The following is a 25,774-nucleotide window of genomic DNA, read 5'->3' on the forward strand; positions in this document are numbered from 1 at the left end:
AAAGATCTTTAAAACTCTGACTGCTATACAGTATCCACAGGCTGGTGTTATACCACCCCTGTACTTATTATGTTATAACGGGTTATTTCTATAAGCATTGCTTAATAGAGGTTTAACATTGCTTCTAAACCATATGGGTAAGTTTGACACCCTCATGTTCCAGTCTATAGTTCTTAGCCTGCCAATACATCCCTAGCATCCATGCTTATAATCTTATCATTTATTACTGTGTAGACCAATTATATATTTGATGATATGGATCTGCTGGATACGTATCCTGGATTTTTACCTACATTGTTATCTACCTTGCTGCCAATTCCTTTGCAATGGTTGCACTGTAAGTTTAAACCTGACAAGCTGATTAAATTTTTAAACTGCTATGTAGGATTCCATTGTTCTGCCACATCAAGGCTATACCATTTTTTCAATTTGTTATATATCATGAGATTTTATTTCATTCGTCCCCATAGCTGCATTGTCTGCCTTCTTTGCACTGGGCCTGTATGTGGTTCCTCCGCATTTACCTATGGGGCGATGGACGGCCAACTTTTGTTACTATGCTATATACAATAGGTTGATTATTGATGTATACCAGCCTTTCGTTTTAAGATTCATTGTTGTTTTCTTTCCTATTTTATTTAGAATGTATGCCTAAGCTCCTGAAGAAGCGTGTTAATACGTGTAACATGTAGAGCCGAGCTACTGCACACTATGATTGACTCACACCAAGCCTGATAGAATACTTATTGTTGCTTCAACAAAACATTGTCATGATCATTCAGAATTATATTCCTTGGTGTATGGGTTGTGTGCTGCATTAGTATGTAGGCAATATTTACTTTGCCAAGCTTTTTAACTTATGTCTGTCTGGTTGTTTCTTTCTTTATCAATTTGTAATAAAAATCATTTTAACTATAATACTGTGTATCTCAGTTCCTATAAAGTCCAGTACCAATTTTTCTTTTATTATCTCCATTCAAAGGGCTGCGGCACATATATACATATATACATATTTTGTAGCTCCGGTACTGAGGTGGTTGAATGGGGAGATCAGCTTTAAACATGACCATTTCAAAAACAAAGGGAGGAACACCCAGAATTCCAAGTTGGACTGGAGTAAAGTTAGAAATTATGGCAGAGGGATCTTGCTGTTTTATTTTTTTTTCCACTGTCACAGTGCTTTAACTCTTTTTTTTATAATAAATAATATATAATAAATAATTTTTTATATAAAAACAAACAAAAAATATTACATAACATACTCAAACATTCACATACATGTGTATCATTCCTAGAATAGAAACATTTCAAGATATATTTTAACTCCTCCAAAACATGCACAAATTTCTTAGGTATTTAAGTTCCAGAGTCCTCCGGACCACTCTCTTTGTTGTCCTGCAACCACCCCCTCACAAAAAAAATAAATAAATAAAGGAGGGGAGAAGGGAACACACAACCTAAACCCCCTTCCCTCCTAATAACCGTGAATTACCCATTATACCTAAAATTTTTAGTGAATTGTTTATTAATTTATTTATTTTTAGGTGAAGGAGTCGGGATTAAGGTGGCCAAACATAACCACCATACCGACTCTATCCTGTTACAGTGAATAAAAAAAAACAAAAAAACACACACCCCAACACTGCTTTTTTTACTTGTTTTGTTTAGGGCAATCAAAAGACAACCACGTATAGCTGCCCTCTTGGTTAGCATATAGTTCCCCAAACTAACTTTGGGGGGTTAAATGAAAAAATAAATGTTTCCCTCACCTCTATCTTACACTACTATCAACCACTCTTATCTCTTATTATCAAACCAAAACCCTTACCCTCTTCTCTAAATTCCAATCCATCATCAAAGAAAAAAAAAAAACAACCCAATGATACTAGCTGAAAAGACGGGAGAGGGGAGGGAGTGACGGGGATAAGAAGAACAGATGCCAAGTTGAACCAACTTTAACCCATCCATTCTCCAACCCCTCTAGATCTTACTCAGGAGATTTCCTCTACTGCTTCTTAAAGGGTATTCTTATTGCCTATAGAGCTCACGTAGGTTGAGGATTGTTTAAAATCCAACCAACTTTCCCAGATTTTCAAAAATATTGGTCCAGTGTCACTTTGCAAATGTATTAATTCCTCCTCTTGCTGATTTAAATATCTAAGACATATAGGAATCCAGAGGGTGACTCAGCCACTAGGTTCCAATTATAACTATCATATTCATTTTAGGTGGAGTGACATGATTATTGTAGGTGCATTTTGGATAATTCTTAATCATATGATGTGATGAGCATACCTGTGGAGCTCCATAGATGTACAGCACCAAGGGCTCATTCTGAGGGATGACAAACCAGCCTTTGTGCCAGCTCTTCGCTCCTTTCTCCATGTAATGCATGTAACTGCACAATATACTGTGCTCTGCTACTACCGAAGCCTGTTTCTGTACAAAAGGAAAAATAAATGGAATTTACATTCACACCAAAAGCTAATGAAAAACACAAGCACATCTTTCTCAACTAGTCACTCTTGTTCCACAAGGTTGCAAACCACCAGGTTCCTGACTAAGGTTGGCCCAGTGCTGTGAGATTGCTGTAGATAGTGTAGGGAAGGGTTAAAACCCCTACCAGTTAAATTTTTTCTGTCTGTGTATCATGAGGGAAATGTTCCTTCACTTCCTGTCCCAGAGACACAACAGAAAGTTATGCCGCGTACACACGAGCGGACTTTACGGCAGACTTTGCCTGGAGGACGGGATTTGGTCGGACAATTCGATCGTGTGTGGGCTCCAGCGGACTTTGTTTTCTCAAAAGTTGGACGGACTTAGATTTGAAACATGTTTTAAATTAATCCGTCGAAATCGAGTCCGGTCGAAAAGTCCGCCATCTGTATGCTAGTTCGACGGACAAAAAGCCACGCTTTTGGCTACTGGCTATGAACTTCCTTGTTTTAGTCCGGTCGTACGTCATCACGTACGAATTCGACGGACTTTGGTGGATTGTGTGTAGGCAAGTCCGTTCATTCAGAAAGTCCGTCGTAAAGTACGTAGAAAAGTCCGCCGGGCAAAGTCTGCCGCAAAGTCCGCTCGTGTGTACGCGGCATTAGAGAAAGTCTACCAAAGTAAGCAAAGTAAGCAGAATTGCCTAATTATCTGGAAAAGGTGCCCCCATCTTAGGATTTACCCTCACCTCAAGTTCTGGGGACACATTCTATTCAAAACAAAAATAAAGATTTTGTCTAGAGTTACACTTTATAGAAGAGTTTCAACCAGCAATTTTTTATCCATAATTGCAGCATAACATAACAAAGCATCCTTTTTTGTTAGAAGGATAAATACCCAAATTTCATGTATCCCGTTTGCCCCTGCATCCTAGATGCATACTAACATCGCAATTGTGTCTGCGGTCTCCAAGGTTTGTAAAGATTCAGGTCAGCAGATCTGTGCGCTGGCCATGCCTGAGTAGTAGCTTCTCATAGGCTTCTATTGAAAATGGCCTGCACAGCTACTGCACAGGCATGGCAAGTGAACAGAACATCTGACATAGACAAACACTGTAGGCACAACTGCAAAATATGTGAGCAACCTATAATAAGTGGTGCCAGCTGGCTCCCAATCACAGCTGTGCTCCCTGCACAAACTATGCCAGTGTCAGGCCCTCAACATATATAAGTGCCAAAGATCACGTGAAGCTGTCTCATATTCCCCATAAGGAAACCCTTCATCTCCCGCACAGCCAGGCCAACAATATGCCAACCCCCGAAGACCCAACCTCCCCCATGTATGATAATAGTTGGATATGGACTTTAAATTTGAATTGCTCAACACTTCATTTGGGTCCACCTATGCACAGCTGTAACAGGCCTTGACGAAGCCACACGCTAGAGCAGATATAAACAGTATATTCAAGTAATACCTCTAAGATGGATTTCCTGCGTTGAGGCGTGTGAGTGTTGTAAGCTGGGCTGAGCACAGAACCATGTAGGGCAGTGTAACAGTCTACACACACGCGGTTTGTTCGATTGTTGTCATAGACCAGCCGAGCGCGAAATTCTGAACACTTTCCACAAACCACCTGCAATACAACAAAATGGAGGGTGATGAATTTTGACTGAGATGCAGGCACTGAAAATGTGAATTAAAGGAAACATGTGCTACGTTTAATACAAGGCTGCCATCACTGACCTTCTAAAACCGGTAGTTGCCTGGCTGTCTCTGGCTTTGAGCCATTGAAAGTGGTTGTAAACCTCAGACATGAAATATGAACAGAGCATATCCCTCTAAAGCATTGGTCTCCAAACTGTGGCCCGGAGGCCGATTGCGGCCCTTTGCTTGCCTTTACTGGTCCTTGGGGCACTATTCCTCCCACTGACACCAACGATGGGGGGCTATTCCTCCCACTGACACCAAAGATGGGGCACTATTCTCTCCACTGATGTCAATGACGGGGCACTAGTCCTCCTACTGACACCAAGGATGGGGCACTATTCCTCCCACTGACACCAAAGATGGGGCACTATTCCTCCCACTGATGTCAATGACAGGGCACTAGTCCTCCTACTGACACCACGGATGGGACACTATCCCTTCCACTGACACCAATGGTGGGGTGTTATTCCTCCTACTGACACCAGTGTTGAGGCACTGTTATCCCCACTGACTCCAACAATAGTAAATGGTTTACCCCCCCTGATGCTGGGACATTTTCTTCTCCCATTGGTCACAGTCCGGCCTCCCTTAAGTCTGAAGTACAGTAAACTGGCCATTTGTTTAGAAAGCTTTGATACCTCTGCTCTATAGTGTGTATTTTTCTCAATCCAGAGCACTAAGTTTAATTTCTGTCTGCTGTCCTATTCCTCTGCTATCTACATGAGTCACTTCTGACAAGTTTTCCTGACACCAAGAGAAAAAGGTGATGGGGAGGGATCAGTGTGGTTCCTGTGAACTGTGTGATGGGGGGTGTCCCTTCCCTCCAATCTTGCTTTATAAATTCTAGACTTTGAATGGCTGTAGAGGAGAGAAGACTGCAGATAAACAGGTACAACCTATGTCCCTGTGTATCACCTGAGACCAGTCACTTCACATAGTATAGGTAAGGGCTTACAACCACTTTAAGTTCTGGAGATGAGAGTCTGGTGCTATTAGATACGACATTGGGAAGGAGGGAAAGGATCAGCATGATCATCACTTCACTTTAAAACCTCATGCCTTATAACAAGCCTTTAACATCCACCTCAAACACAACCTTTGACTTGTCCCTTAAAATCCAACTGCAGCCAAAATGTTTTACAACATATTTATTTTTGGATAGAGCATGTTAGGTTTATATTTTCTGCCAGATTTTTGTTGTCAATAGTTTTGGATTCTATTAGTGTGGCACTCCTGTTACCCCATTGCCTCAGGTCAAGAAAAAAAGATGAGTTTTTATAAGAAGCGGGAGAAATAATGAAGAAAATGGATTGGAAAGAAGATAATCTTCAATAGACCATCAAACAAAGAAAAATGACTAAAATAGTAACAGAATTATTAAAAGGTCACTGAAATGAGAGGGAAATGGGAATTCGGAAGGGAAGACAGTCAGAACAATAGGATTGAATGGAAATAAAGACTGGTAGAAGAAAATGAGAAAGAAAGAAGGGGATATGTGAACCAATATGAAAAGAAAAGATAAGATAATGTAAAATATCTTTTCTTGATTGGTGTGGGAACACCCTTATGTTGGCAGCTACATCCATTAACCCTCTTTTTAGTCTTTTTACTGTGTTTTTTGTTGTGCGCACAAGTATCTATCATTTACAATATGAAAATAACACTTGAATTAGGTTAAAAAGCATGAATCTGAGAGAGATAAACAGCAAAATCCGATTATAAATATGGGCCAACAATCAGCAAAGTAATAAGATAAGAGTATATTGATAAGAAAAATAATAAGCTATAGAAAGGACAATATGATTGGACAAGAATACAGCATGTGGTAAAGAAAAAAGGACTGAACAGCTAGAGAGCAGAAGTAAAATACAAAGTAGAGAAGAAACAGGATAGATGCTCACAGTCTCCAAGGAACGTCAAATACAAAGAAGACCCCACATGAAGGAGCGTTGGTAGAGGATACAAAGCAAATATGATATACTTACATGGCCACAGGCTTTGCAGTGGTGCCTCCTTTTGGTTATAGAGTTAAAAGCTTCTTGGCATTTCATGCACATGGTTACCTCCTTCTCCCTGATTGGCGTCGGCGCTCGCTTACCCAGGTCTGTGTTCTGTATAAGGAATAAAAGGTATAAGAAAGGCCATATGTAAACCACATGAGGGGCAATAGTTGTAACAGGCTAGTGGACCAAGCAAATTACATTTATGTTCCCAAATCGATAGTCCACTGCTTAAAAAGTCTTAAGCTGTGCATACATGAAGAAAAATTTGAGCAGTAGATGGGCCCTTTCGTCTCCCTCCTGCCCAAGATGATAATCGAAGGAGCAGGGGGGGGGACACTGTCGGCAAAACTGCGACTACATCCAGTCAAATGCAGCCGACAGGGGAGATTGCTCCATCTATGCTGTTTAGGGTGTATGGGGAAATCAAAAGATTCCTCTGCGGGTCTGAAAAGGGATATATATTATGATGTATCGCCAGCTTTAGTCTAAATAGGTTCTAGGGTCTACCGTCTGTGGTTTTGTGTTCCATCACAAGATGTTGGAAACATGTAAGATGATGAGGGAATCTCTGCCACCTGGTCACGGGTGCCAAACTGGGACATGCATCACCCCTATGATTCACTGAACCCCAATTTGCAGAGTTGTGTGGAATTGCTGTGTAGCATATTCCTAAAACTGTGTGAATTTAATGTCTTTATTTTGTTAGGATGAATTATACTATTTGTATGATCGTCAAACACCTCCCTTTGGAATTGATCATGCCAGTGTATGGCCAGTAGGTGGCACTTACAGGAATTGAGATTGCTTAAAGACTTTTAAAAAGTTGTAATCTTATTTATTTTTTTTATTTGTAATTTTTTGGGCTAATTTAATATTAATATTGCGGAAACAAATCCTATTTTAGTTCTGCCATGTGTTTTCGTACTCTGGACTTCAGTTGGAGGTTTGGTTGTATATCAGCGGACTATCCAAAATGAGGTTTGGCTAATCAATTACTAATTCCTCAATGGAATCCAAAGCGAAGCTTGACTAACACCAAAAAAGAGGCTTGGTTATGTAGATGCCTATATAATGACAGATCATATATTATATATATTAACTATAAAAAAAAATATAAATATAAAAAAAATATATTAAATCTAAAAAAAAAAATACACATGTTGAACTTGATGGACTATTATCTTTATCCAACCTTACCTATTATGTTGACTTTTGGTTTGTTTATGAATTGGACACTTTATTACTGATTGATTTATGAATTGGATATTTATATTTTTATATAGATATCAGATTTTTTAGGTTCTCCTTTAAGCGCAACACATTTTAACATCTTCCTAGACACCGCTGAATTGTCAGGCCCCTTCCCAGGAATTGAAGCCATTTCTTACCGGTGAATTGGGGGGAGTTTCTTCATCTTCTCGATGAGAGGAATTAAGCAGTTTGAACTGCTCTACTGTCTGCTCATGACGACTCATGGTGGCTTCAATAGCCTACAAGTAAAAGACACACAGAGACAGTCATTGATCACTCCTTGTAATGTACAATCCTCTTTCCGGGTTATTAATCAACCAACAATGATATGCAAAACATAGAATGCAACAGATCAGAGTTCATTCAGTGAGGGGAGAATGAAAACTGGGTGGTTTTGTTCTACATTTTAAGCTTGTGTTACCTTCTATAATTATATATAATGTTACTCACCAGTAGGAATACAGAATATTATAGAATATGTGTTATTTGGGTCTGCCCCTTATATTGCAGCTTAGGTAAATTAAGTATATTAACCCCTCTGTTAAACGCCACACATCTGCTGGTAGGGTGTGTATTTCTTGAGGACAACTTGACTGATTACTTGTTCCCGCTATGTTAAAGTGATAGTAAACTCAATTTTTTTTTAATTTTTACCTACAGGTAAGCATATAATAAGGCTTACAGTACCTGTAGGTTAAATGAATAACTCCTAAACGTGCACCGTGAGCAGCAGCCGGTGACGTCACGGGTGCATGCGCTCTGAAGGAACAGCATACCTGTGCCATTCCTTTAGTGCTCTGTGCCACGGCTGTGACTCCCACACTCATGGGCGGGAGTGATTTCATCGCGACTCAGCCATTCAAGCGGCCGAGGCTGCAAACCCAGAAGAAAGACCAGGTGAATATAGAAGCCTCTGCAGCAGTAACAGCGCACCGCTGGAGGGCTTCGTTTCAAGGGGGGTTTTGTTTTCAAGTCATGCAATGCATACTAGCACATTATGCATTTACCTTGCAGGGGGAATTTTTTTTATTTTTGTATTTTTTTTTAATGTTTACTACTGCTTTAGGAATATTCAGAATATTCACTGGGGGGGGGGGGGATAAGCATCATCATTTCGTTTTTGAATAGATGTTATAGTTAATCTGACTATCAATTATGATGGGTATATCTTGCTGCTGGATTAAACAGCCAAGTCAACTTGCCAGCAATAAAATACAGGTGGAAAATCATTTCTTACCTGAATCCACTCCTTTTTCTCTTCTTCGGTTCTTAAAGAAATAAAAAAAAAAACATATAGTTGTAGTTTTCACTCAGATATTGACTTTGCGGATATTGCTAAATAAAAGCAGGGGGGGGGGGGTTGATAGGCCCAAAGATTTTAAGAAGGACTGTGAATCTTAAGTAAATTAACAGAAAGGATAAAGTGCAGCTCCTGGCTATTTGTCTCTAAAAATGTTCCTCATCCAGTGTTAATTTTTAAAAAGCAAAATCACAGTTCAGGCTGCCATAATCACCTTTAATCCAGAGCTGTCCCACACAGTACCGCTCCTCTCTTACAAGATATCCTTTATTAGGAAGACACCCCCCCTTTCCACCTTTATGCTCATGCCTCAGCGTTGGCCAAAACCCATCCCATCCCTATGTGGAAAACTTAGGCAGCCCATAGATTAGTCTTTTTTTTTGTTCAACCAACAGGTTGAAAGGAAAAAAAAAAACAGATTCCCCCATCCACACATTCAAGGTGGATAGGGGAATCACTCCTGTTGAGTCTTTGTATTCTGACAGCGGAAAGACGTCCCCGCCATCAGAATACACTGGTCAGCACTGCTGGCTATAGCTGGCATATCGTGCGAGAAATTTTCCAATTTTCCAAAATTTTTACACACCCTTTTCACACATGGATCACACCCTGCCCATACATGGTTTCCTGGTTACTGCTGAACCTTCCGTATTTCGATCAATGTATGGCTGGCTTTACAAACCCTTTTTACTGAGCCTGGACATCCCACGTTTTGTTTCTTACCACTTTATACCTTCCACCATCTTATGCTGACTTAAATGTTCTTTATTAGCCCTAGTGTGGGCAGCACTGTTGTTAGACATTACCTTGAAAAATGAATAAAACTAATAAAACAGAAAAAAAAGCAGACTTGGGCAGACAAATCTGTGCTGCCAGAAAGGGGAGATCTCACTGGTGGGGCTCAAGACAGAAGTAAGGAACCATTACCTTGCCTAATAATTAAAGTAGACCTTTCAGTAACTTATACAGCAATAGTATTTTCCAAGAAAATCTCTACCTCTTATCATTAAACCAAAAAATCATCTAGGCAGAGATGATGTCATCAATCTGCTGCAGAAAGAAGGAAGCATTTCCTCAGTCACTCTTAACCCAGCGTTCATTGTAACTTTGTTAGCAAGTCACAAGGATAGAGGCTGCAGCAGGGAGCTAAGGTGTCAGACATTTTTAAAAACAGCCAAGAACTGCACAGGCGCCATGATTTATATGACTGCGTCATCTCTGAGCCGGTATATATGTCCAGAGAGTAGATGAATGATTCCTAAACAAAAATGTCACCATGGGGTTGATTTACTAAAACAGGAGAACTCAGAATCTGGTGCAGCTCTGCATTGCAGCCAATCAGCTTCTAACTTCAGCTTGTTCTATTAAGGCCCGGTTCACACTGATGGGACAATCGCTGTGACTTAGGAGCACTTGTCGCATCGAAGTCGGACCCCATTCTGTGCAATGGAACCATTCTAATCGGTGCGACTTGAGTCGATCTGACTTAGAAAAAGGTTCCTGCACTACTTTTGGCCCAACTTTGTACGACTTGCATTGACTTCTGTTAAAGAAGTCACATGCAAGTCGTGCCAAAGTCGCGCTGGGGTCCAACTTCAAAGTCACGCGGGCAGTGTGAACCTGGGCTACGCTTTGACAATAAAACCTGGAAGCCGATTGGTTTCTATGCAGAGCTGCACCAGATTTCCCACTCTCCAGTTTTAGTAAATCTCCCCCCATACTTCTGGTGGAGAAAATCGGATAAAGGCACTATGATCTCTATGAGAAGTAATATAAATACCTGAAGTGTAAACCTTAGCATGTATGCATCTGATGTGAACAATATAGCTGAAGCTAGGACCACTTTAAAAGTCTGAAAATTCAGCTGCCTATAATGTAATAATGCATAGAATACCTGGCTTGGAGCTCCAGGGATCGTTGTTTTCCAGACACTAGAAAGGTTCTTGTCAGGTTAGGGCTGCTGCTGTGTTTCAGCTAAGATGGAGGGAAAGGAAAACAATAAATTCTTTGGCATGTACAAACCAAGTTCTTATTTGTGCTGTAAGATTGTCTTAAAACGATTAAGTGCTACTTGTCACTCACCTCCATCCCATCTACGTCAATCCTGGCTCGCACACTGTACTTCTGACCAATCAGACGCAGTTTCGGGACACAGTAGAGCAGGCGGTCATTGAACTGTAAAACAATTAAATAAGGTATATAAGGGTTGATTTACTAAAACTGGAGAGTGCAAAATCTGTATGGTAGCCAATCAGCTTCAACCGTCAGCTTGTTCAATTAAGCTTTGACAATAAAACCTGCAAGCTGATTGGATTCCATGCAGAGCTGCACCAGATGATTTTGTACTCCACGGTTTTAGTAAATCAACCCCATAGTGTGACCATTTACTATGGTTCTAATTTGGGGTCAATGGTTGCTTATCATATCGGTCAAGGAACAGCAAAATACAAGTGTTGAATATGTACAGCAGCAATTCTCAACCAGGGGTCCATGAAACCCTAGGGTTCCCCCAGAGGTTCCAAGTGGTTCCTTGACCTATGGCTGACTGACCTGATTTCATGGTGGTTGTATAGTTCCAGAGCCAATGCCGCAGCAGGACACCAATAATCTTTTTGGCTTTCGCTATAGGCTGGAATTCTATCTACCACTCTAATAAGGGTTGCGTTCTTCCCTCTGACCATCAATGTAAGAGATATTTTTCCCAATGACCCCCAGTAAATTGATTTTAGCAGGGATTCCCCAAGATGTAAAATGTTTTTCAAGGGCTTCTCTAGGGTAAAAAAGTTGAGAAAGGGTGATATACAGGGGCATTAACCCCAGACGAAAGACAAAAAAGATCAGGGCAGTTTTCCCAGCTGCTTTTCTCTCATATCTCATAACGCAGACAGTATGAGTTTGGCGACACGCACCTACACAGATGTCACGGCCAGATGGCACAGCTGCTGCTCCCAACAGACATTAATGGAACTACCTACATGCGAATGTACAGAACACCTGTGCATCACATGTGGGCAAATACAGCCCTTGCACAGGTGTATGCTTAAATACATCCGGGTGAACGAGGCCATAAGGTGAAGATTTGCCTAATTATGGGAACATTTAGAAATGTTAACTGTGCCTAAGCAGCACCCTAATGATCAGGTCACATAAATGCAGTGCTAGTAACACCGCATTGAAATCGCACGGCGTTCAATGTTAAAGCGGAGCTCCACCCAAAAGTGGGAACTTTGCTTGTTCGCACCCCCCCTTCACATTTGGCACTTTCTGGGGGGGAGTGGATACCTGTCAAAACCAGGTACCCGCTCCCACTTCCGGGTAAGATCACCGCACAAAAATGCAGTGACCTACAAAGTTTCTGGCCCCTCCTCCTTCCACCCCGTTGCCTTTTGGGAGACACACAGGTCCCAGAAGACAGCGTGACCATTCAGAAAGAGCAGCACTACTCGCGCATGAGCAGTAGGCAACAGGCTGTGAAGCCTCAAGGCTTCACTTCCTGTTTCCCTTAGTAAGGATGCCGACGCCCGCACCCGAAGCCGATGGACGTCTCGGCTGGGGGTGCCGACATCGTGGGATACCTGGACAGGTAAGTGTCCTTATATTAAAAGTCAGCAGCTACAGTATTTGTAGCTGTTGACTTTTCATTTTTTTTTAATACAGGCTGGAACTCCGCTGTAGGTTAACGACATCCCAAAATGGTTCCAAAAATGCAGTGCGATTGACAGAATCGTATCACACAGGCATGAACACCAATGCGAACCGATTCCAGTGCTGGAGAAAAAAGGGTCCTGCTCCTTTTTTTGTGCAGATGCAGTGCATTTGAGCCATACAAATGTATGGCTCAAATCGCATCGCACCGCACAGACATCGCATGTGATTTGCACAGGAAACAGGAATGTTTCGAATCACATGCAATGTGCCGCACCACATATATGTGAACTGAGCCTGTAAGATCTTTTGAACTCCTCTTGAAAAATTGCAGTGCACTTCCTGTTTGTGACTGCCTAGGCACTCCCGTTCTTACAGCCTCAGTGTATATCTTCAGTGTGAGATCTAAGGCACTGCTACCTCTGACTCCTAGTCTTAGACAATCTGGAGTGCGATTTGTGAAAGCTGCAGCTTCCAGAGTTAAGTTCCGCTTTAAAGTGATTGTAAAGGTTTCATTTTTGTTTTTCTAAAATAATAAACATGTCATACTTACCTGCTCTGTGCAATGGTTTTGCAGTCTTCTCTGACTGCTACCATAGCAAGCCAATTGCCATGGGGTCACTTGTGCAGGCTCTATCCCAAGCTATTGACACACACAGTGCAGCTCAGCCCTGCTCCCCACTCTCTGCTCACAGGATTTGATTGACAGCAGCAGGAGCCTCCTGTGAGAAGAGGGGACAGAAAAGCAAAGCTGCTGCTGCAGATGGGCACAGCACTGGATCGAGATCAGGCTCAGGTAAGTATTTCAGAGGGGGTTGGATAAAGGTGACATATAAAGGTTTTTCACCTTAATGAAGAGAATGTATCAAAGCAAAGAACCTTTTATCTTTACAACCACTTTAAATAAACTGTAACTTGGCATTGCATATAAAGCTCCAAAACACATTCTTGAACCAGAACGTGTAATATTTTACATTGTATTAATCATTTGTGCAGCCACATACAGCATCTTGTATATATGATCAGTCATTTCAGGTAAAGGCTGGAACTACAAGAAAAGGCATAAGCCATACATAGGCACATATATTTCTTTGGAAACTGAACTATATGCCAAAAACACCTAGTTCTGATAAGCTGCTGAAACTTACCAGAATGAGGTATCTGTCCTGAGTGGTCCCATTCTTTGCAGACAGTTTCAGGATGTGCCCCTCCTTTATGAGCTCATTAGTGGGGCTGACAATATCCTCTTCACCACCTAACAGCTCATAGACTTTGAGGAGTTTATGCATCCTCTCCTGCAGAATTAAAATAACAAGTCAAATAACCATGAATAACAAAATGTTCAATAATAAAAATACTAAATATATATCTAGCAATAAATTATATCTTTTTACCATTTTCCTGATGGCTGCATTGGAGTGTTCAGCTGCTGTTGCAATTAGGTCCAAAGACTCTGAAAGATCAAAAAGTACCGCATATTGTTATAGTAACTTAGCAGACTTTATATTATGTTATACCATTTCAAATGTATATTGCTACAATATGCTGTATTGTATAATAAGAATAGTGAGTAAAACTGTCTTTTACCTTTCTACTACATGCAGGGCTAACTTTTCCTTTCTGGAACCTGTCTATGGGCACACATACTTTCCATTGCTAGAGCCTATGGGCACACATACTTTTCATCAATTGAAAGCATTGATACACCCCGCGTGAATGAGGCCCTAAAGTGGAAGTTCACTATGGAATATTTCAGCTTTGCACCTTGATAAATGCAAAGCACCATGAGTGGAACCATGGGTTGCATTGTATTGTTGGTAAATGTCATTTTCCCATTCTGATTTCTGGACAAATGGGAGTGCGGTCAGAAGTCGAAAATGGTGCTTTCCATTTATCAAGGTACATGTGTTATATGGCTGTTCAAAGTTCATACAGTATTTCCAGAAGAACTCATACTTTAAGTTGCAGTGACATGATTCAGTATTTGGATATCTGGAATGAAATACTGTAGATCCAATGCCAAAAATCTTTTTCTGGATAGAGTGGTGAGGAAATTTAAAAGCTTTGACAGGTTTTTATGGCCGTCTGTGGCCTTGGGTAGGGAGATTCGCCCCTTTTCATCATTGTCACTGGGACTGAAAATGAGTTATTGAGGAGAAATCTTTTAATCTTCTGGTGACAACTTTCTATAAGGGCATTCCCGTACTTTGGATAGATTTTGACATGGGGGACACAGATCGCAAAAAAAAAAAAAAATAACAGGAGCGTTTTTTTCCCCCTTAATATTAGAGAATAGAAAAATAAAATTGTAAAAAGTACTGACATGAGGTTTAACCATTCCCTATTCCAGCCATTTTTCAGCCAGGGTTCTATGGAACACTAGGGTACCTCCAAAGGTTGCTATGGGTTCCTGTGGCGGATTAACCTCACATTTGATGGTGTCTACATAGGGTGGCTACAATACCACTTGGCAGAGTCAGCTGCACAACACCAATGATCTTCTTAGCTGTCTGTATGGAGGGCATTCTTCCCACTGGCCACGGATGCCCCCCAATGGATGACCCCCAACAAATTGGTTTTAGCAAGGTTCCCAGAGACCTGAAAATTAATTCAAGGGTTCCTCTGGGACAAATAATATAGTATAAAGAGATATATTTTACAATAAATGTCATGCTGACAGGGGTTTGCCCATTCCTTATTCAAGTCGTTCTTAGTCAGGGTGCTATGGAACACCAGATTACCTCCAAAGGTTGCTAGGGGCTCATGTGGCTGATTGACCTCCAATTTGATGTTTTCTACATAGCTTTGGGGCCAATGCCACTTGGCAGAGTCAGCTGCACAACACCAATGATCTTGTTAGCTGTCTGTATGGAGGGCATTCTTCCCACTGGCCACGAATGCCACCCAATGAATGACCCCCAACAAATTGTTTTTAGCAAGGTCCAAAGAGACCTAAAAATTATTTCAGGGGTTCCTCTGGGACGAAAAGGTCCTTCTGGGACAAATAATATAGCATAAAGGGATATATTTTACAATAAATGTCATGCTGACAGGGGTTTAACCATTCCTTATTGAAGTCATTCTCAATTAGGGTGCTATGGAACACCAGGTTACCTCCAAAGGTTGCTTGGGGCTCATGTGGCTGATTGACCTCCAATTTGATGGTTTCTACATAGCTTTTGGCCAATGCCACTTGGCAGAGTCACAGACTGCACAACACCAATGATCTTCTTAACTGTGTAACGAGGGCATTCATCCCACTGGCCACGAATGCCACCTAATGAATGACCTCCCCACCCCCGACTAACAAAATGGTTTCAGCAGGGTTCCCAGTGGCCTAAAAATCATTTCAAGGGTTCCTCTGGGACAATAAGGTTGAGAAAATCTACACCATTCAATTCAAAATGAAAAACGTTTTCGCTTTAGATACTGTATACTGTACTAAACAGGTCTAGCTAATAAAATAGCTACTGCATGTGAGTTATAAATAGAAAATGTGGAAAAGGTGACCTTTTTGTAAGATAATACAATTTTTTGGTTGGTTGGTCATGTGAAAGAGATTCAGACAGTCGCCAAGCCCTGTCCTACATGATTTGTAATGCAATAATTCTGAACAATAAATTATTGCTGCATCATCTTCTCCCCCGACAGCATCACCTACTTTCTGCATCTCTGCGGTCTCTGGAATCCTCTGGCAGTTTCTGGAGATAATCCTTCAGAAGCAACTCATAACGAGGAATCCGCTGGACAGGCTCCAGCATGTGGTGCTGTAATGTCAGGTTACCGCAGGCCTCCTCCTTCTGAAACACAATGAAAATATCTGCTGAGGAAGGAATGTATAAACACCTGGACTTTAAACATTGTCTACAGCTATGTCTATCATTATGTGTCCTGCCAAGCTGCTTTACAATAAAATTACAAAACAAAGGGCCAGTGATACATTTGTATACAGAGGTAACGCTAAAGGGGCCCCACTGTGAGGTTTTGAATCTATGCCCCTTTCCGCCCAACAAAATCACTTATTTCAGTTGCCAGTATGACTTAATTAGCTGATCATTAGGTTGTTGTAAATGTATTTTTTCTTGTTTGTAACAATATTGGCCTTGATCAATGTTACTTGCATTCTTTTATGTTTATAAACAGAGCATCGCTTTTTTTATTATCTTTATACAATTTTTATTTTACAAATAAACACTTAAAATTGAACTACAGGCAGAGATAAAAAAACAAAAACAAAAGAACAATGAAGGCAGTTATGCACTCTGTGTCTTATGGTATCTATCAGTGTATTGTCTTTCCCTGCACTGCAGCACTCAGACGGGGAGAGGAAGAGACAGCATTTGCAGCCAATCAAGAATGCTGCATGCACATGTGCTAACAACAGTGACTTCACAATAGCTCTAGCAGCTCACGCAGCTGCTATGAGGCCTGAGGTAGGAAAAGGGCCCCATTAGGGAAGATTTTAAAGCGAAGGTTTAGGCAATTATTTTAATTTAGCAAAGGGGCATTGCTTACTATCACTGCGAAGTGTCTCTTGTGCTGTTGTTTTATTTAAAATTGAAAGTCCTCAGACCACCCCACCTCTGCAACGGTAATCCTCCAGTATTGTGGATGGTAACAGAGCCGAACGACCTGTGACAGGCAGGTATCAAGAGTGTTGACTATGCTCACCCTTTTCACCCCCTCCTCCATTCATGGAAGTTGTATTATAGTTTCCAAGAATGAAAAGCACTCTATGAACAGAGAAGGTGAATGGCCAGGGCTGGATCTAGCCAATTCAATAGGGGAAAGGGGGGGTTCAGTAAAAAAAAAGTCAGGGGGTTTAATGTCATTGTGTGTGAGTCACTGAAAGTCTGTCACACAGCATCATGTCCCAATTTACATCAGGAGTCGCCATCAGAGTCCCTCTTTATATCGTTAGTACTTATCAGAGTCCACCTTTACATCAGGTTCCCATCTGAGTGCCCCCTTACATCAAGGTCCCTATCAGGTCCCTATCAGAGTGTCCCCTTACATTGAGGTCCCTATCAGAGTGCCCCCTTACATCGAGGTCCCTATCAGAGTGCCCCCTTACATCAAGGTCCCTATCAGAGTGCCCCCTTTACACCAGGTGTCCCCAATAGAGTGCCTGCTTACATCAAAGTCCCTATCAGAGTGCCCCCTTTACACCAGGTGTCCCCAATAGAGTGCCCGCTTACATAAAGGTCCCTATCAGAGTGCCCCCTTTACACCAGGTGTCCCCAAAAGAGTGCCCCCTTACATCAAGGTCCCTATCAGAGTGCCCCCTTTACACCAGGTGTCCCCAAAAGAGTGCCCCCTTACGTCAAGGTCCCTATCAGAGTGCCCCCTTTACACCAGGTGTCCCCAATAGAGTGCCCGCTTACATCAAGATCCCTATCAGAGTGCCCGCTTACATCAAGGTCCCTATTAAAGTGCCCCCTATACACCAGGTGTCCCCAATAGAGTGCCCCCTTACATCAGATTTCCCATCAGAGTCCCCCTTACACATAATCGGTAATCCCCATCAGAGTGCCCTCTTACATCAGGTGTCTCCATCACAGTGCTCCCTTACATGGATTGTCCCCAATAGTGTGTCTCCTCAACTGTCCCCATCAGACTGGCTCATTGGTTCAGTGGATACACTCTTGAGACCTGGGGGGGGGCACAAATAAAATCTGGGGGGCACAGCCCACCCTAGCACCCCACTCCCCCAGATCTGCCCGTATGAACCTCTCTTTCCTCTGTCCATCCACTATTAATAGATCATTTTTCATTCAATTAGAAATTGAAATTAACCTTGTACATCTAATGCCATCAAAAATTCCAGAGTTTCTCCTCAGCTAAAACTTTATAGGACAGGTGATATCATGCTCTTATGGTTAGTATTGTTGCTACTACAACTATAACTTTTACCTACAGCACTGGTCCCTTGCAGTTTACTGACTTTGCTGGCAGCTCTTCTGCTGCCTGGCTGTGATGGTCATGTCACCATTCTGGCTGGGTTGTATAAATCTCAGTACTGGATGGACAAACTATATTGGGACGGCACAGTGGTGTAGTGGGTTGCAGTAAGAAGGGTCGCTGGTTCGAATCCCAACCATGACACTACCTGCCTGGAGTTTGCATGTTCTCCCTGTGCCTGCGTGGGTTTCCCCCGGGTACTCCGGTTTCCTCCCACACTCCAAAGACATGCTGGTAGGTTAATCGGATCCTGTCTAAATTGTCCCTAGTATGTATGAATGTGAGTTATAGACCTTAGATTGTAAGCTCCTTGAGGGTAGGGACTGATGTGACTGTACAATGTATATGTAAAGCGCTGCGTAAATGGACAGCGCTATATAAGTACCTGAAATAAATAAATAAAATATCCTTTTGCAGCTAAAACAGCTTCCATATATTTTCCATATATTTATATCATCTATGTATTTAGTTGTTTGTTTGGCATTTACCTTTAATGCGTAGTGTTTTTGTGTTACACTGTTTTCAAAGCAAACTTTGTAATTAGAAATCCAGGAACTCACTCTGCACTTGCCGACTACTCCTACAAATTAGAAATCCAGGGCACCATGTCCTAGCATTAAGGGAAGGGAGTGTCCCTACCCTGACACATTCAGCTTTGTCCTTCTAATCTAATATCCCCCGGTGAAGGTCTGTAGACAACAGTGGCTTGACAGCATAGTAGTACAGTAACTTTCTAAAATATTGGAGGACTAGGTTGATTTGCCTTCTGCTGCCTGCAGGTGAACATTTAGCAAGGTGAACTGTATGCCCCAGTAGAAGGACCCTTTGTCCAAAACATGTCAGATCGCTAAATAGCCATCTGTCCTCTGGTACCACGCTGTTTTATTCCATTTGCGATCACTTTTTTAACCATCGCAGCTGCCGTTTATACTTGTACCTGTTCATCTCTTTGGTTTATAATAAACCCGTTTTTATTGATTCATGCACTATGTGGAGTCTTTTCCCTTCCTTTTATGTCTCCACATTGGCTTGGTGAAAGCCACACTTTCCAGCCATCCATTTGCTGGGAAGGTGATCTTATCTATACCTTGAACATCAGAAGTCCCCCAGGCTGTCCACAGTCGCTTCAAAAGGAACCATTTGAACCTGCCACACGCGCTTCTTCGCAAGCACCTATCTGGATCGGTGGATCCACAAGACTGAATGACACCTAGCCATATGGCGAACGTGTTCACCTTTTCTGGTAAGCGTATTTGCTCCTTCCATTTTTACCTGTGGATTCCTAATATATGAAGACTACTCCTGTGTTTTAAATTGCACCTACGATACACGCTCTCTCTTTCTGACACGGGAGAAAATTTGCTGTTTAAATTGATGGACATTTATTTGATTATGAATACTATTTTTATCTTATGAAGTTTACCCCTCCCTCTTTTTCTCAAATATGGTTGCTATTCCATCACGTTGAAGGATTGGTTGTCACACATATGTCACTAATATGTATTGTGGTAGCTAATATTTGAATTTGTGTTTAGCGCTGCATTCATATATATTTTTTAAGAAATCATACTTACCTGACTGAAGTGTGAACAGAACACCAGGGATGGGTCCTGGATCACAGGTATATAGACTGTTTGGGTTGTGGTCCCTTTCAGGGGGTCAACAAGAGTACAGTTTAGGAATACTCAGGGATTCTCACTCATGCAAGGTGAGGGGTTCCAGGGTGATCTGGCAAAAGGGGAAAAATGACCTGCAGTTTTCCTACGACTGTTAAGTCCCATATAATTCGGAGACTTGGAGAGACTTTGAGTGGGAAAGAGCCTCCAACCCTAACTATGGGTATTGTGGTCCTTAAAGGGTTAGCCCACCCGCAAGAGAGGGCTGAAAAAAGGGCAGGAAACAGACAACAGGTGGCCTTAAAGGAGAAGTTCACCTTTGGGAAAAATTTTAGGGTGGAACATGTAACATGTTCCCACCCCTACAGCCGCTGCCTCTAGTGACAGCAAGCGGGGGATCTTTCCCACCATTTGCTGTCACTTGTCAGAAAAAAAAAAACACTGCCCTGTGGGGCGCCGCCCGCCCAGCTGCGTCATTTATTCACGGAGTTCTGTGAACGGGAAACTACAAGTACCGTACCGGCAGCCTGGCTTTCGGCTTTTAGCTCTCAATGAACTACCACGGCACTGTTGAGCACTCTGGTAGTTCATTCTCTCTTCCTGTCAGTGTGTATCTGCCTGTACGAGGTACGAGCACACAGACACACTGACAAGTCTGAAAAAGTCCTGCGTGGCTTCCGCGATTAGTAGATCACTTTTCAGGCTCCAAGTAAAAAAATAATAAATGCACATTTTTTCCTACCTGCAAAAAGATGTGCATTTATGTATATTTTTAAAAAAAGATAAACTTTAAGTGGAAGAAGACACAGTTGTGAAAGGACTGAGGACTATCTGGCTACAGAGACACAGTCTGGGCTCCTGCAGCCTTTTAGTGGATCCCGAAGCACGCGGGAACCAAACCCCAGTGTGGGACTCATATACTGGCAGTGAGCCTTTGTGTTATCTGCTGTATACCAGAGTTATGGACTGTTTTTCTTGGTTTGCTGTGAAAAGCTGTTTTTGTTTGCCTGGTTTTTGGAAAAGAAATAAAGACTGTTTATATTTACAAGCGGCTGGCTAGTTTTCCGAACCCCAAAGGTTACAAAAGAAATTTAAAAAAATGTATTTTTTACATTCATAATACAATGTAAATGTATTTTGTTAAATGTATACTGTAAAGAAAAAAGAAAATAATTCTAAACCCCAAAACAAATATGTAGTATATTGCAGTTTACCATCCCTTGGCTGCATAATTTACTTTTCACAACCTTTTCCTTTCTTATCGCGGAGTGACCCTGCATATAACCTGCTTCCTGTCTCTTTGTGGTTAGACTCATTTCTCCACTGTATCTACTGAGAGATCTTTTCACCACAGGATCTTCAAACATATCTGCCTTTATTCATCTCTACTATATGGTGGACTGATGGAGGTAGCAGTAAAAAAGAAAATTATTTTTGCTGTCTATCTGTGCTTGATTACAAGTGGATTAGTAGTTAGCACTTCCCCATTGCAGCACTGGGGTCCTTGGTTTGAATCCCAGCCAGGACACTATTTCCATGGAGTTTTCATGTTTTCCCTGTACTTGAATGGATATTCTGGTTTCCTCCCACGCTCTGTAAAACATGCTAGTAAGTTAATTGGCTCCTGTCAAAATTTGCCCTTGTATGTGTGTGAGATGGGGGCCTTAGATTGCAAGCTCTTTGAGGGCAGGGCCTGATGTGAATGTATTGTGTACAGTATGTATAGCGCTGTGCATATTGATGGTGTTTTTTTTAAATGTCTGAAATAAATACATTTCTGGCAAGATCAATATGTATTTTCTGTTCTTGCTGAAAATGTTCTTATCGTGAAAAACACAAACTAATGCAGCCATCACAAGGATTAGTAAGCTGCATTTTGTTTTTTAGGCTTTAGATACGCTTTAAGCATCACGTTTCATTAGGTCACGTACTTCATGAGAATAATTAGTTCTGCTTTGTGTGAACTGTTAAGCTTCAAAGCTTGCAGTAACAGCCTTATCTTTAAAGCTCAGTCCCAGCAGGGCCTCCAGTTAACCTGAAGCCATATGCACATTTTCTCTGGTAAAGTACTACAGCTTTCACATCACTTGGTGATGATACCTTATATATATGTATTAAATACATTAAAAACAGTATTTAGAAATCCGACGGACTGTTTACATGTTGAATTATAAAAGCAGCAGTGTTCTGTTAAATTAGCAAACCTGTGAGATCGACTGGCTTGCCACTGCTTTTAAAATTCAACATCTAAACAGTCCGTCGGATTTCTAAATACTGTATTTCACCATATAAGCTCCGTTTACTGTTAAAAATAAATGTGAAATGCGAGAGTCTGGTGGGTGCAACAAGATGTCCGCTTACCGCCTTCTCTCTGTATCCTTACTGTGGAGGAGTGGGGGGGTGTTGCAAGATGGTGGCGACGAACCCTCACTTCCGTTACAAATTCCGACGGGTCGCCTAATCTGACGAAACACCGGCATTACAAGTGTGGGCACTCGGCTGTGACAGCTTGCGGCTCCAAAGCCGGGTGCGCACTGCGCATGCGCGAGCCGCGCTGTGCCTCCTTAATGGTCGGGCAATCTTCTGGGACCTGTCCCAGAAGATTGCAGGGAGGGAGGGTGAGAGGAGAACTTCCGCTCGAGCCACCTAGGCGGCCCCAGCGGAAGTGGGAGCAAGTACCTGTCAAAACTAGGTACCCGCTCTCCACCCCCAAAAAAGACATACCAAATGTGGCATAGGAGGGGGGGTGGGGGGTGGGAGAATGCTTAAAGCGGAACTTCTCCTTTTGAGTGGAGCTCCGCTTTAAGTAGTCTTGCTGTCCCTAGGCATGGGTCACATGCTCCCCTAACCTTGGATTTATCAGGTTTTTCTAATGGCACCTATTGACAAATAGCAAGGGAGCGAAGTGCAGGTGAGTATATGTGGCTGCAGCGAAGGGGAACTGTGGCCAAAACAGAAGTTGACTTTAAAGACTTCTTTTCAGTGCGGCCCTCTGTGTCATTTAAATGTGACTTGCCTGCTTTATAGCCAGCAAAGGTGAGATATTTCGTATGAACTACGAAAGAGAAAACGGCGTCACACCCTTAGTGACACTGACATTTTGTTTTTGTATAATCCAGAAGGATAAACTTCAATGCCGTGTCACTTACTGCGGTTTACGAGCTCGCTGGAATTCAGCCCCACCTATCTCTGTGCCTGAAACCAGCGCACACAGCTCTCACTCTCTAATTAAGCTAAACACAGGTAATGTTTAATTGATCAACATGTAAAATTCCTGCAGACAGTTGCACAGTATGGAGCTGACTGATTACTGGTCTGCTAAGGAAATCTATCCCTGGGCGATTCAGTTATATGGGTTAAGAGGAAGTTCAGAAACTCAGTTCCTTTACTGCGGAGCCAGAAATTCCTTTTCCATCTCCAATCTCAGCATCTGGTAATTATTGGTCATAAAAATAAATAGGAAAAAAAAAAAAACAACTACCTAGAGTCTGAGCCATTTTTAACCCCCATGGGGGCAAAGCTCTGATTGCTAGAATTAAAGGAATATTCCACTTTGTAAAGCGGAACTAAAGTCTCTCAATCAACATGAACTATTTATAATCTTTATGCTGCTAGCATTAGTAATTAGATAGAAAGGTACATTATATTTACTTTGTTTTTTTTTTTTTACATTTTTTCAGTTGCTTCCTGGTTTCTGACCTAGGAAAAAAATCATGTCATACACCCCATGAGTCATCATGGGAATTTTTTTCCCTTTCACTTGGAGGAGGGGCATTCTCAGTTAAGCACACCCTCCTGTCTGCATGCCTGAGCTAAGGGCAGATGGATTCCAGGAAGTAAATGCTACATGGATCATCTGCCTTTACTCAGGTTGGCTGTGGCGAGAAATGCTAGGGGAGTGTTTTTCTAAATGATTTCTCGTAAAAAAAAAAAAAAAAACACGGAGGATGGGTGAGTTGGCTGTGAACATTAAAAATGAATTAAAATAGAAGTATGGGAATGCTTTTTATTTTAGAATCATACTTACCTAGGTGGATGCAGGATCGACCCAATGCTGCAACTGTCCCCCGCCAGCTCTAAGGCTGAGAAACCGAGCCATCAAACACCGCCAATCACTCGGTTCTCAGAGCTCCCTAAGCAGAGAGCTGGTGACTGCCAGTCACCGTTCTCTGCTCTGCCCCTCCAGCGCTCACTGGAGCGCAGGACTGTGGAAAGGACGGGAGTGGCCAACTCAGGCTCTCAGCGACTTGCGCCAGTCCAGGCATGTGAGCGGATCCCTACCATATGGTCGCAATCTCTCCTGAGTCTGGACCAGGAGTGCAGAACGCACTGTGATCCACAGGGGAAGTATAGACAAACAAGCTTTGGCTGTACTTCTCCTTTATTCACTTGCCGACCAGCGGCCGCAGTTGCACTGCGGAAGAATGGCATGGCTGGGCGAAACAACGTTATGTTACGTCGCTTCGTCCTGTGGCGACTAGGGGCACGCGAGCCCACTGCTCGCCCCCCAAGCTGATGCGAGTGCCTGGCGGGCGTGATGACCCCCCGGGCTCCTGCGATCGCTCGTGACACAGCGAGAACCGGAAACTGTGTGTGTAAACACACAGATCCCGGTTCTCTGAGGGGAGAAGAGACAGATTGTCTGTTCATACAAAGTATGAACAGCGATCTGTCATCTCCCCTAGTCAGTCCCACCCCCCCTTCAGTTAGAACACACATGAGGGAACACATTTAACCCCTTGATCGCCCCCTAGTGTTAACCCCTTCCCTGCCAGTGACATTTTTACAGTAATCAGTGCATTTTTATAGCACTGATCGCTGTATAAATGCCAATGGTCCCAAAAATGTGTCAAAAGTGTCCGATGTGTCCGCCATAATGTCGCAGTCCCGATAAAAATCGCAGATTGCTGCCATTACTAGTAAAGAAAGAATAATAAAAATGCTATAAATCTATCCCCTATTTTGTAGACGCAATAACTTTTGCGCAAACCAATCAAAATACGCTTATTGCGATTTTTTTTACCAAAAATATGTAGAAGAATACATATCGGCCTAAACTGAGAAAAAAATTGCGTTTTTTTTCAAAATTGTCGCTCTTTTTATGTTTATAGTGCAAAAAATAAAAACCGCAGAGATGATCGAATACCACCAAAAGAAAGCGCTAATTGTGGGGAAAAAAAGAACGTCAATGTTGTTTGGGTGCAACGTCGCACGACCGCGCAATTGTCAGTTAAAGCGACGCAGTGCCGAATCGCAAAAAATGGCCTGGTCATTGAGCAGCCAAATCTTCCAGGGCTGAAGCGGTTAAGTTGTGTTTTCAGTTTGTGATGGTCAAATTCCACTTTGACAGATGCAATTATTTGCTATGCATATTTTGCCTTTATCAGGGCTTAGAAGAATAGAATAAGGCTTGAATATATATTGAAGGGAAACCAAAACCAAATGAACCTTTATTAAATTTGGGACAAAACCTCCTTTTGAAATGGAATTATTAATCTAATCAGCAGCAGAACTGGCACCCATTTGTATGTTTGTCCTTTAAGTTGCTTCTGGGTATCTATTGAGGGAGGCCTGGGTGACTCGCCAGTGAGCTTGTTTGACGTTTTGCTTATGTAGCACCCTTCTAGTTAGGTTGCGAATAGCTTTAGGTAAATGTTGTTTTTGGTCCAGAGGCTAAGCCTGGGCTAAACATTCATGTAGCCTCAGCCAATCACTGGTCAAGTCAGTCACTAGTAGGTGGCTGAGGTGCACATAAATAGTCTGGGGCCTAGAACAGCAGGGTCCTTTGCCCTGGTGGAGAGAGACCCAGCCTGGAGGGACTGTCTGCCCTCCTAGGTCATCTAGTTGGAGTCTGC

General features: G+C 42.2%; 1 protein-coding gene across 3 annotated transcripts in view; it reads right to left on the reverse strand.

The window, feature by feature from the left end:
• FGD1 (FYVE, RhoGEF and PH domain containing 1) overlaps window positions 1–25,774 on the reverse strand; it is a 247,924-nt gene that overhangs the window by 13,213 nt on the left and 208,937 nt on the right. For all 3 annotated transcript variants that reach the window (XM_073600187.1, XM_073600189.1, XM_073600188.1), the window contains exons 8-17: window positions 16,004–16,142; window positions 13,737–13,795; window positions 13,491–13,637; window positions 10,780–10,872; window positions 10,592–10,671; window positions 8,635–8,665; window positions 7,535–7,636; window positions 6,129–6,254; window positions 3,911–4,069; window positions 2,296–2,439 (exon numbers count right to left, since the gene is read on the reverse strand). In XM_073600187.1, the coding sequence (XP_073456288.1) occupies window positions 2,296–2,439; window positions 3,911–4,069; window positions 6,129–6,254; window positions 7,535–7,636; window positions 8,635–8,665; window positions 10,592–10,671; window positions 10,780–10,872; window positions 13,491–13,637; window positions 13,737–13,795; window positions 16,004–16,142 (1,080 nt within the window). The remainder of the gene's footprint in view (window positions 1–2,295; window positions 2,440–3,910; window positions 4,070–6,128; window positions 6,255–7,534; window positions 7,637–8,634; window positions 8,666–10,591; window positions 10,672–10,779; window positions 10,873–13,490; window positions 13,638–13,736; window positions 13,796–16,003; window positions 16,143–25,774) is intronic.

This window comes from Aquarana catesbeiana, linkage group LG09, assembly GCF_042186555.1.
Source record: "Aquarana catesbeiana isolate 2022-GZ linkage group LG09, ASM4218655v1, whole genome shotgun sequence".
Classification (NCBI taxonomy): Eukaryota; Metazoa; Chordata; class Amphibia; order Anura; family Ranidae; genus Aquarana; species Aquarana catesbeiana.